Source organism: Hemicordylus capensis, chromosome 1 (assembly GCF_027244095.1).
Source record: "Hemicordylus capensis ecotype Gifberg chromosome 1, rHemCap1.1.pri, whole genome shotgun sequence".
NCBI lineage: Eukaryota > Metazoa > Chordata > Lepidosauria > Squamata > Cordylidae > Hemicordylus > Hemicordylus capensis.
In genome coordinates this window covers 433,472,152-433,484,450 of record NC_069657.1, presented here as the reverse complement: position 1 = coordinate 433,484,450, position 12,299 = coordinate 433,472,152, and the positions used below count along the sequence as shown (strand labels likewise).

The following is a 12,299-nucleotide window of genomic DNA, read 5'->3' as shown; positions in this document are numbered from 1 at the left end:
AATAGAAACACTTTTCTTTTATCTCAACAGAGCTGGAGTGAACCCAATAAGCTGGAGCTGTAACATCACATAAAGAATCAGTAAGACAGAACTCTGTCTTGCATTCTATGTCTTTGCTACATTCTCAGATAACACTCTTGGATGACCAAGAAACTGAACCCCAGAACAGAACTATGCAGATGACTATACTGCTCTTAATTCTCAATGGTTCCCATTATATGCAATGGGACAAGATAAATGGGCTACAAATCACAAGATGGAAGGAGAATCTGGGATCAAAGAATTTGGAAAAACCATAGACATGTTTAGTAGCTGCTTAGGTACACATTTTTACTTTGCCCTATAAAAGTGAATTTATATGGGGAAAGCAATATGCTGCACTTGGGGAAACAGAATCTCAACCAGTTAGGAGACAGGATAGTTTTTTGCTGCCATTTTAAAATATACGTAATAGTTTTAGAATTGCACATTGTATCTTGTTTTATGTGATTGTTAGCCACTTTGGACTAGCAATCCAAAGCATATCCAAAGCATATTTGCTGCAGCATATTGAGATGCGCTCCGATGTACTGAAGGCTTCGTGCTGGAGTTAGATGGGATTTCTTCCAGTTGATCTCGATCCCTAATTTGCTTAGTAGTGATTTCACAACCTCTATGTCGGAGATTAATTGCTCTTTGGTTTTGGCTGTTATGAGCCAATCGTCGAGGTACGGGTACACCGACAGGCCGAGTACCCTTAGGTGAGCAACAATGACTGCCATGAATTTTGTAAACACTCTTGGTGCTGTCACTAGCCCAAATGGCAGAACATTGTATTGATAGATTTGCGTCCCTAAGGTGAAGCGTAGATACTTCCGGTGGTTCTGCTGAATGCCTACATGGAAGTACGCATCCTTGAGGTCGAGCGTTGCAATCCATTGTTCTTCGTGGAGCAGGGAAAGGATGCTCTGCAACGTTGTCATGCGGAATTTTTGTACTTCGATGTATTGATTGAGCCAGCGTAAGTCCATTACTGGATGAATCCCACCGTCCTTCTTTGGAATTTGAAAGTATCAGGAATAGAATCCCGACTGGCCCTGAGTCCACTGTACTGGTGATATGGCCTCTTTCAGCAGTAATTCCTGCACCTCCTCCCACAAGACAGGAGTATCTGGTGTGAACCTCATCCCCTGGAATGGAGGAAGCTCCTTGAACTCTATAGCATAGCCTGTCGAAACTATTCTTAAGACCCACCGGTCTGATGTTATGCAGTGCCATGCTTGAGCATGACTGGCCAGTTTGATGGTATTTCCGACAGGCGTCAAAGTGATCTTTCTCCTCACACTCTTGTTGGTGTTGAATGTCTCGCAGGGAACTGAGGCCGAGATGTTGTCGGTCAGTGGGCTCTGTAATGGATCAAAGCTGCTGCTTTGGTTGCAGGGTCGCTTTATTGCTACTTCGGTTGCTGGGTTGCTTTATTGTGGCCTTGTTGGTTATTCCTGTTCCGTGGCTGGAACTGTCTTCGATTGTAGCGCTGATATTGGCGTCTGTAATCTCTACGATCCGGTTGACGATAATAACCCTGCCTCTTTTGATAGGGTTGGTACCTTTGATATGACTGGTACCGAGTAGAATTAAATTTCTGGTTTGTGAAGGAGTGTGCCGTCAATTTGGATTTTTTCCACTGCTCCATGGTTGCATCTGTGTCATCCGAGAATAGACCTTTTCCTCCAAAAGGCAAAACTTCAATACGGTCTTTCATATCTTGCTGTAGTTGAGTAGCCCTTAACCAGGCATGACGTCTCAAAACAACTGTGGATGTCAAAGTACGCGACTCGGACTCCGCCAAGTGCTTTGCGTTAGCCATTTGCTGTCTTGTTGTAGTAGTTGTACGTAAGAAGGTAGCTTCAAATTTCTTCAGAAATGTTTCATGATCTAAAGATGCCCGTTGGTCAAAAAGAAGTTCCCACAGCGAGTGAGTGTACTTAGCGTGGCAAGTGATATAGTTTGCCATTTTTATTGAGAGGCAAGCAGTCGAATAGGTTCGCCTTCCCAACATGTCCAGTTTGCGCCCCTCCTTGTCTTCTGGGGTCGTATGATGCTTACCCCCTTTAGAGGTTGTAGCACAGTCTATCACCAAGGAGTTTGGTGTGCGATGTCTAATCAGATACTCATTCTCCTCCTCCTGGACACGGTATAAAACTTCTAACCGTTTGGAGGTCAGCATCGATGTCTGGAGTACCTCCCAAGCGGACTTGGCTGCCCGTGAGATATGAGGCAACATTGGCAGATACACCGGCTGTAACTCCAATGCCTTGTTCATCATATTATACACTGGATCATCTAAATCCAGTGTCTTCTGCTTCACATCCAGGCCAAGGCCACGGGCCATCTCTGCAATTTGTTGGTGATATCTCTTCATCTCCTCATTTGGAGAAATAGAAGGGATTGCCGCAACATCGTCACTTGGATCAACTAGTACAGGTTCCTCTGGAGCGTCAGACTCCGTTGTGTCTGATGAGTAATCATCTAGATCGTCGTCATCATCATCGCCTGAAGAGGCAGGAAGCGGCGAAGCAGGAGGAACGTCGCCTCTGAACCGTGAAGAGGCATCCTCCCTAAGAGTGGGAATTGGGCGGTCTAGCAGATCCGCCTGGAGCGAAACAGACCTTATAGATGGTGCCTCCTTTTGAGGGAGCTGGGTAGTTTGTAGGCAAACTGACCTCATCTTCCTAACAGCTTTCTCCAGTTCCTCTGGCCAATCGGCCTGCAGTGAGCCTGTCCTTTGTAAAGTTATGCGAGCGGTAGTTTGCACTGCCAATTCCTTTAACACCCTCGGGGAATGAGTTTGTCCTCTTTCAGACAGCCATAACTGGAAGAGAGAGTACTCCTCTGTGGAGATGGTGCAGGTATTGCGCCACCCTCCCTGGGGTAGAAGGCCTGTTGTACGAGTAGAGGGACCTGTAAAGGACGGAGTTTTCGGGACTGGAGTGGTGTCTCTGAATCCTTGAAAGGTGTATGTGGAGGGCGTAGTCTCCTCTGACCGTAGCATGCGGTGGAGAGTGTTCTCCTCACTGATGTCATGCATTGGAGTTTGAACCTCAGAGTCCATGTCGTGGTCTGGTATAGGCTTGAGTTCATCATCATGGATTATTGCCACTGCCTCATACTGTCCCACACCGGCACCGAGGTCAGTCTCAATAGCTGCTTCCTCTGTGCACTCGTCTAGCACATAAAGATTCGATCCCACTTCCGATGTCGATGTCGTCTTCAACCTCGTAGCCTCTGCTGTAAGCACTGTTCATGTCAATGTCGTAGCCTCAGCTGTAAGCATTGCTGTCCCAGGGAAATCTGAAGTCAACTCAGCTTCCGATGTCGAAGCCTCTGTTGTAGCAATCTTTGGCATCGGGGTCACTTTCGACATCGATGACTTTGCTGGTTTCGCTGTCGAAGCTGGTTTGTGTCTCGATGTCGATGCCAACTTCAATGTAGACGGTTCTGCTGATGCGAACCTAGACGTCACTGGAGACCGATTTGGAGTAGGGGCAGGCAAAAGTGAGGCCGCTCGGCGTCGAGGGCTCTGATAGGTCTGAAGCCCCGTAGGGGAAGGTGTGCGTTTGGAGCCAGTCACGATTTCCTTTGCCCGGTGCTTCTTAAACCTTTTCTCTTCTGGCCCCCTCCTTGGCCCTGAGCTCTTTCGTTTCCGAACTGGGAGGGTCCCCTCCGGTTTCTTAAAGGCTTGGGCTGTAGCCAGAGTCGATACCTTCGAAGCCAAGGAGCTCGGCGTCGTGGTCTTTGTCGATTTCTTTGATGTCGAAGCAGCCTGAACAGTGCCTTTAGATGATGCAGACTCCAAGACTTTAGACTACGTCACAGCAGGTCTCGAGTCTGAGGCCCCTCGATGCTTAGACTGCAATGCCTGCTCCATTGACGCCACTTTAAGGCGAGCAGCTGTTCTTTAGAGTCTGCTTATTGAAGGCAGAGCATATGGAGCAACTAGAAATATTATGGGCCTCTCCTAGACAGAGTAGGCAAATCTCATGCCTGTCCATGGAGGGATTTTCCCACGGCAATCACGGCACCTTTTGAAGGTGGTTTTCTCCCTTGGCATTTCCTCATGGAGAGCCAAACAAGTTAAATTTATTTTGGGTCCAAAATGTTTACCAAAGAGAAGTCCGTGGCCGTTCCGAGTCGTTCGCCAGAGAAAACCATCGTCCGTTCCAAGTCGCTCGCCAAGAAAGTCCATCGTCCGTTCTGAGTCTTCTTTTTTTTTAAATAAATCAGTTTGTCTTTGCCAAGGATTGTCTGAAAGGTTAGTAAAATTCCGTGCCAGTCATAGTTATCTATTTAGTAATCTCTCTGAGGAGCAAAAGTTTCCCGAAGACTTCTTGGAGGAGAGGTCTATCAATGGCTACTAGTCGGAGGGCTGTGGGCCACCTCCAGCATCAAGGGCAGGGTGCCTCTGAGTACCAGTTGCAGGGGAGTAATGGCAGGAGAGAGGGCAAGCCCTCAACTCCTGTCTGTGGCTTCCAGCGGCATCTGGTGGGCCACTGTGCGAAACAGGATGCTGGACTAGATGGGCCTTGGGCCTGATCCAGCAGGGCTGTTCTTATGTTCTTAAGACATGATCGCTTTGGCGGTCAACAAGAAACTGAGGAAAGGGGATGCCTAACCGCCATTTAAGGGTACTGCAGCCACGCGCTGCCGGCGGTTGGGCGTTGCGAGGAGCTAGAGAATTCTATCCGAAGTATGGTCTGCGCAGGCGCAGAACCCAGTCCTTATGGATGTTGGAACCACTATCCAGATCTTGTTTTATGTGATTGTTAGCCACTTTGGACTATTTCAGGAAAGGTGGGACATAAATCTATCCTCATCCCTAACCTTAAGCAACACAGGCAGCACTGAGAACAGCCCCAGCAACGGAGTTTGTTGCCCCACTCCTCACCTGCAATATAAGGTTCTCTCTCCAACAATAATAAAAGTATTAATAGTGGAGACACCATTACTGGTTGAGACACCTGTGAAGCAGTGTCTCAGCACACACATTTTTAGTTTGAGATACAATAACTGCGGTTCCTACATCAGTGTCACAACCTGTGGGGCAACACTGGCATCATGAGTCGACCTGGGATGTCACTTCTGTGCAGTAGCAAAAGAACAGCCAACACCACAGGAGCAGCATAGGATGGTCAAACCAAGCTACTATATACTGGGAGAAGGCAACAGAGTGGGATAGACATGACTCACTTATCTGACATCTACACTATCCCCACATAATTAATGAATGCCACACCACATGGTGGAATGTGCCCACAGCTTCTAGTAATGTTATACTTTACTTGCTTTAAATGTCAAATCCCCTTCTTGCTGAGCAGCAAAATCACCAAGAGCAATATATTTTTTAGCTGAATCAACTCTTAGTTTGTCTTCATCTTCTTCTTCATCCTCATCCTTATCATCGTCATCGTCATCTTCAGTACTTTCTTCTTCATCCTCCTCTTCTTCGTCTTCCTCTTCAGTCTCATTTTCCTGCTGTGTCTTTGGGATGATTTTCCTTTTTTCATCCCTAAGCAAAAAAGAACAGATTATGACCTTTGGACAATTGCTTATTATAATCAAGCCCTGATGAAATCAATATCTTTAAGCAGAAAAAAGAACTAGATGTTGCAGTGATACTCCAGTTTCATAGGCTGGATTTAGATTTCTAAGCCATCTCGTCCCTTAAACTCGGAGCACATAACAATTAATAGATGTAATAGATGTGAAAAAATTCAACAAATAATTAAAATTCTATAAGTATAAAATTCTTAAACAGATAACTAAAATTCTGCTTACAATACGATCACCACCTTTACTTATCCATTCCCATTATAGAAAAGTTTTACATTGATCCTCAAAGATGCCCATGCTCAGGCTTGATTGCCCAGTTATAACTCAGTTCAATATCTGTTTTAATCAACTTACACATTGGGGTCCTTTATCGCATATTCCTGGCTAAGGGTTGCAACAAGTTTCTCCAGCTGCTGAGAGAGCTTTAACAAATGTTTTTCTTCTTCTTCTTTCCTTTGACTGTAATTCCCCACAGGCGCAGGCTCATCTGCCTGTGAGATAACAAGATACCAGATTACTGAAAACATCCATGTGCATAATAAGATTTCAACTATTGTAAAGCATCAAGGTGTCTGTCTGAAACTGAGACTTTCAAAAGTCAGCCTCTGGTCAATCTTTGACCATGTCTCCTGGCCCTCTGTTCTTCATCTGCCTATCCCATCTATGCTCATGCCATCTGCTGCTGTCCCTCCATTTCATTCCTGCCCGTGCCAGAACTGGACTCCCCAGCTGCAGTTGCTCTCAGAACTTGGCTAAGACCTGCATTACCTGGCAACATATTTGGTGTAGTATCGCCTGGAATGTATCACATTCATAGACCATATGCTGATTGCTTGCAAACATCCACATTGATTTTGATGCTGCAAAAGAAGCCTGCCGTAGCTTTTGGGGTGTGGTCTCTAACTTTATGGTATATGCAGCTGGTAATTATAAGGAAATTATAAAGTGGCAACATAAATTCAGAATGCTTACATACTAGAGATGTATTGTCTCAGATCCTACCCATGACCCTTTGAAGATTTCTTGGAGCTCTCCAATTTATCTTGCGGGGAAAAGAAATGCTCCATCTAAAGCACTTACTTTCTTCAGGTTTTGAAGAATATACGCATTTTCATCAACAGACTTCTTCAGTTCCAAACATCTACAACAAAAACAAATGACAAAAGTGCTGCATGTTTAGGTACAAGCTACACCAGAAGACTGACAGGGATCAAGCCACATAGTACTTCAACCAGCTGGTTGTTGGGCCTGTTGCAAAAAAAAATGCTGGACTTTGATCTGACCCTATAAGGTATTTACATTCCTAAGCAAGACTGCCTCCATCAGCAGTCATTTCATCTGGCTGCATCTCAAATGGAGAGATGAGACAGAGAGATCTACTCTACCCATTTGGCAAGGATAGAGTGACTTTTTCTACTTGATCACAATGTAACAGCATGAAAAATCTGGGAACTGAATTTGCTTATTTTCCTCTTCCTGCGCCATACTTTTATATTATAGATCTTATGCTGAAAGCTATACAATATAAAGCACCTTGAGTGCTTTGGCAGAAAAGCAGTGTATAAATATAATAAATTAATATTCAGGATTAATATGCATTGGTACACAAGCTAGGATTTTAGTTAAGAAACAGTACTATGCAAGACTAAGGAAAACAGTAGAAGACTACCCAGTTCACTATAGAACATCCACTGGAGGGAGGATCTCAAAGCTTTTCTCTATAAGAAAATAATTATTCAGTGATCCTGTGAAAGATCTTTTCTCAAAACACATTGGACTTTTTATACTTCTGTGGAAATAAATCTTATCTGTCCTCTGGTCCAGCAAGCTTCCTGAAGGCTTACATTATTGAGCATCCTTGCACATTCATCCCCATACAACTTTATCACAAATCACAGAGCTAGAATATTTAGTGGGAGTAAGTCCCAATGATTTCAGTGAAAACTTTGTTTGCAAGTAACTTTGTTTAGAACTGAACCTTAAAATACGTTCAGGCCTCCAATCTAGCCTGTTTGACACTTTGAATATAAAATACATTTACATACTGCAGGCCTTGAACATTTATCTTTGGATCTAAAAGTCAGCCGTAAAAGGACCACAGTTCATGCACATCCCTACTGCCTGGGTCATTAAGTAACACTATCTCTGAATATCCTAGTCTAGGTGCCACGGTTAAATTTCTAGGTGCCATGGCTCCCTAGCGCCTGGGATTTGTCAAGCCCTGGTATACTCTTACCAAGAGCTATTTTTAAAATATGCATTACCTCTGACTAAGGCTTCTCTTTTTTTCAGGATCCAGAGTTCCCACTTCCTTGCTTTCTTGAAGCAAAGCACCAACCTAAAACAGCATAAAGATTTACTTTGGCAAACGAAAATGATATGCTCTGCCCTATGCTCTCTATTGCCTTATTGGCTTTTCAGATACTACTACTATTTTATCATTTCCACACTGTGTTGTTTTATAGCAGGCTGTGCTAAACATGTGAGGGGGTTTAATTTGTGAATCACTGTGAAATTTTGGATACATATATATACAGTATACGTGTAAAAAAATAAAGTTCATGTTTATTTTAAAACTTACATGAGTACGAACTCGCAGAAGAGTTAGAGCTCAACTATATGCTTGCTACAAAAATCAGCATCACCACAGCAGGTTTTCCACACCCCCTCTGGTGTATCATGCTGATACAGTGTGGGATAGTGGTGTGCCCGGGCCAGTCCGGAGCCATGGAAAAGGCCTCCAGACCGGTCCAGAATTTGGCCAGTCCGGCGGTCCGGCAGCAGGGGGGAGTGTCACTTTAAGGGCGGGGGGATAGTACTTACCCCTCCCGCCACTCTTCCCCCTCCGGCGCTCGTCTTTAAACAAACGTTTTTGGGGCAGCAGGGTTCCTCCCTGCTGCCCCTGCCCCCATCGTTGGCTGCAAAGTTCTGAAGTATGTATAAGCTGGCGCTATGCATGCACCCGGCGTGGCACGCACCCCCCCCCGTTGTTGCCGCTGGCGCGCGTGTGTGATGTATGCGGCGCACACCAGCGGTGACAACAGGTGTGCGCACGCCGTGCCGGGCGCATGTGTAGTGCCAGCTTATACTTACTTCAGAACTTTGCAGCCAACGATTGGGGCAGGGGCGGCAGGGAGGAACCCTGCAGCCCCAGAACGTTTGTTTAAAGACGAGCGCCGGAGGGGGAAGAGCGGCGGGATGGGTAAGTACTACCCCCCCGCCCTTGAAGTGACACCCCCCCAGTGCCGGACCACACCTCCGTGGTTCCGTGCACATCCCTAGTGTGGGAACCATCACCTATGGAGTTCATGATCCAACTCACACAATTAGTTGTACTAACAATACAGTCAGGGCGGCGTCAGGGGTGGGGCAGATTCCTGTGGCAAGATTAACATGTTATGCTTTTGTTTTGTTTTAATTGTGCCTATATTGTTTCTTTTATGATTCTCTTATATTTGTTGCACACTGTGTTGAGGTCAATCGACAAAAGGCACTGTATAAATATAGAGCCACAGTTCTAAGTTTAACTTGACTACACGTGCATGCGCACATGATTGATTGATTGATTGATTGATTAAGTGCCATCAAGTCAGTGTTGACTCTCAGTGACCACATAGATAGATTCTCTCCAGGATGATCTGTCTTCAACTTAGCCTTTAAAGGTCTCCCAGTGATGCATTCATTGCTGTCGTAATCGTGTCCATCCGCTTGCTGCTGGTCACCCTATTCTTTTCTTTCCTTCAACTTTTCCCAGCATTATAGACTTCTCAAGGGAGCTGGGTCTTTGCATAATGTGTCCAAAGTATGATAGTTTGAGCCTGGTCATTTGTGCCTCTTGTGAAAATTCTGGATTGATTTGTTCTATAATCCATTTGTTTGTTTTCCTGGCTGTCCATGGGATCCTCAAAAGTCTTCTCCAGCACCAAAGTTCAAAAGCGTCAATGCTTTTTCTATCTTGCTTCTTCGAAGTCCAGCTTTCGCATCCATAGAGTGTCACAGGGAAAACCATTGTCCAAACGATTCTAATCTTTGTAGGTGCACACATGTCACGGCATCTAAATATCCTTTCCAAGGCCTTCATTGCAACCCTATCAAGTGCTAGTCTGCGGAGTATTTCTTGACTGCTGGATCCTTTACTGTTGACAGTTGATCCTAAAAGACAGAAGCTATCCACCACTTCAATGTCTTCATTGTCAATTCTGAAGATGGTTGCTGTACCTGTTGTCATTAGTTTAGTCTTCTTTACATTTAATTGCAATCCCATTTTTTCACTGTGCTCCTTGACTTTCATTACTAGAGCTTGCAGATCATCTGCCTTCTCAGCTATCAGAATGGTTTCATCAGTGTAGCGCAGGTTATTGTTGTTTCTTCCTCCAACTTTAAAACCAAAGGAGCGCACATACACCCTCCATAATCCCCAGCTCCACCTTGGAGCAGTCATTCTGTCACAGCCTACTCTACTTCACAGGGTTGATCCGCGGTCAAAAGTAGGGTGAGGAGGAAAATCATTTACGACAGCCTGAGTTCCATTGAAGAAGAGTGGGATAAACATGCAACAAATTATGCACACAACCAGATCTTCTATATCTATTCTGTATACCAGACCAGATATATGTTTCTAACGAGAAGCCTGGGGGGGTTCCTGTGAAGCATAGCTCAGGCTACAGATGTGTACGAGCCTGTTCGATGCCTCCTTTGGGAAGTGCCAAACTAGCTCGAGCACCAACAGCTGAACCAGTTTGATGGGGCGGGGAGTAGTTCCTTTAAGAAGCAGGTAAGCAGGTCCTAACCTGCTCCGCTGCTGCCGCCCCCCGCCCCCCAAATTTCCAGGCATGGCGCTTGCTAAAGCAAAGGTTGTGTGCAGCTGCAGTGCTGTTCCCTGAAGGCTGTGTGTGGTGTTGGCACGCATATAGCTGGCCAGCATGCACACCTGCTCCTGAAGGGAACTGCTCCCTGCCCACATGAGCCATTCGTGCACATCCCTAGCTCAGGCACAGAGCATCTGCTTTGCATGCAGAAGGTCCCAGATTCAGTTGCTGGCACTTCCAGATAGGGCTGGGGGAAACAGGAGTTTGAAACCCTAAAACAGAAGGGCACACACCTTCAGCCCTCCTGTTGGACTACAACTCCCATCATCCCTGATCATTGGCCACTGTGGCTAGAGATGATGGGGATTGTAGTCCAAGAACAGCTGGAGGGCCAAAGTAGTGCAGCTTAGCCTAAAGAGTTGCTGTCCGTCAGTGCAGACTATACTGATGTAGAGGGACCAATGGTCTTAGCAGAAGACAGCTTCATCTCTCCATATGAAACCGGTTAAAAACAGATGATGCTTTCAACTATGCCTGCAGAAGTGGACATTCTGTTTCCAGCAACCTGTGGATCCTCCAAGGCCATATTTTGCAGTATTATAACCCACCTTTAAAACAGTGTACAAATCAGCTTTTTAAAGAAGTTAAATACAGCAATGAAAGTTGCCTTCCAATGCACACCGAGGTGGAAGCAAGCCCCACTGAACACGGTAGGCTATGCTAGGCTCCCTTCTTTTAAAAAAGCATGCATAGGATACTGCCGTAAGAGTAGACTCACTAACTGGGATAAACGGCGCGACTACGGCCACGCCGGCGAGCACAAACCCACAGGGGTGAGTTCTCGCCATTCATACGTGCCGACCCTGCGTTATGTCAAAACCCCAATTGACCCTCTAGAGGCGGCGACTGCGCTGCGATTCTCTTTGTCCCTCAAACGCTAGGAAGGCGCCCCGCAAAGCCAAGGTCGGGCGAACCACCTGCTCTCGGAGCTCTCGGCCCCGACGTAGCGCGCTCTGCAACGGGCCCGTCCGGCTCCTCCGCCCCATCATTTTCTCAGGACGGCTAGGCGGAGTGAGTACCGAGCACGAAGGCCGCGGTCGCCAAGGAGACGAAAAGCTGCGGCGCCGAATGATGGCGTCATCGCTGGAAGTCACGACCTTGCAAGAATGGACAGATCGAGCCACTGGGATAATGAGCTGAACTACATGTCCCAGCATGCAGCGGGCTCGAGAGACCTGAATGTACTTTCATCCAGCGAGAAACAACGAATCCAAAAATGCTCGAGCGGGGGGTGAGGAGGGAGAGAACAAAAACTGCTGGTTTTATTCTGGGCATATCCCTCCTGGATTGGATTGCCCACTCTGACTAAAGCTATTCCGGGAGGATATCTCTCCCCCAACCCGCCCCGACATTTTCAACAATATTTTTTTAATTGTTGCATTTATATACCGCTTTTCATTAAAAACAATCACAAGGCGGTATATCACAAGGAATATCAATCACAAGGAATACCAAGCCTTGACAACCCCGGATCCCTTCCAATAGTCATGTGGTGATTGATGCCGGTTCCTGGAGAGCTGGAAACCAAAGTGCTGGGTTCAAATCGCCGATGGCGCTCCTCAGTGGGTGACCCCTTGGGCTAATCAGGGCTTCTGAGCCTGAGTTGTTGCGAATATAAAATGGGGTCACCAACACCCTATGAACGCCACCCTGAACTCTGTGGAGGAAGACAAACGTTGACAATAGTAATAATTCCATTGCTTCAGGGAATGCTCCGCTAGAGATTTCTAACCGAATGCTGACACTGTCAGCCTGACAGCAGCACCTCCCTCCAACTAAAATTCCCAAGATTCTGTCTGATAAAGAATTAGTAGTAAATTAAGTATGCAAATTGGTATAAAG

At 46.0% G+C, this 12,299-nt stretch overlaps 1 protein-coding gene across 2 annotated transcripts in view; it reads right to left on the bottom strand.

The window, feature by feature from the left end:
• Positions 1 to 11,540, bottom strand: part of NPHP1 (nephrocystin 1) — a 57,692-nt gene extending 46,152 nt beyond the window's left edge. Inside the window, exons 1-5 of one of the 2 annotated variants that reach the window (XM_053313698.1) lie at positions 11,375 to 11,540; positions 7,854 to 7,927; positions 6,670 to 6,730; positions 5,944 to 6,080; positions 5,323 to 5,545 (exon numbers count right to left, since the gene is read on the bottom strand). In XM_053313698.1, coding sequence (XP_053169673.1) covers positions 5,323 to 5,545; positions 5,944 to 6,080; positions 6,670 to 6,730; positions 7,854 to 7,927; positions 11,375 to 11,446 — 567 coding nt within the window. In that variant the 5' untranslated portion in view covers positions 11,447 to 11,540. Of the gene's footprint in view, positions 1 to 5,318; positions 5,546 to 5,943; positions 6,081 to 6,669; positions 6,731 to 7,853; positions 7,928 to 11,374 lie in introns of those variants that run through there. The other variant, XM_053313688.1, reaches the window with a different exon arrangement.
• Between the last annotated feature and the right edge of the window lie 759 nt (positions 11,541 to 12,299).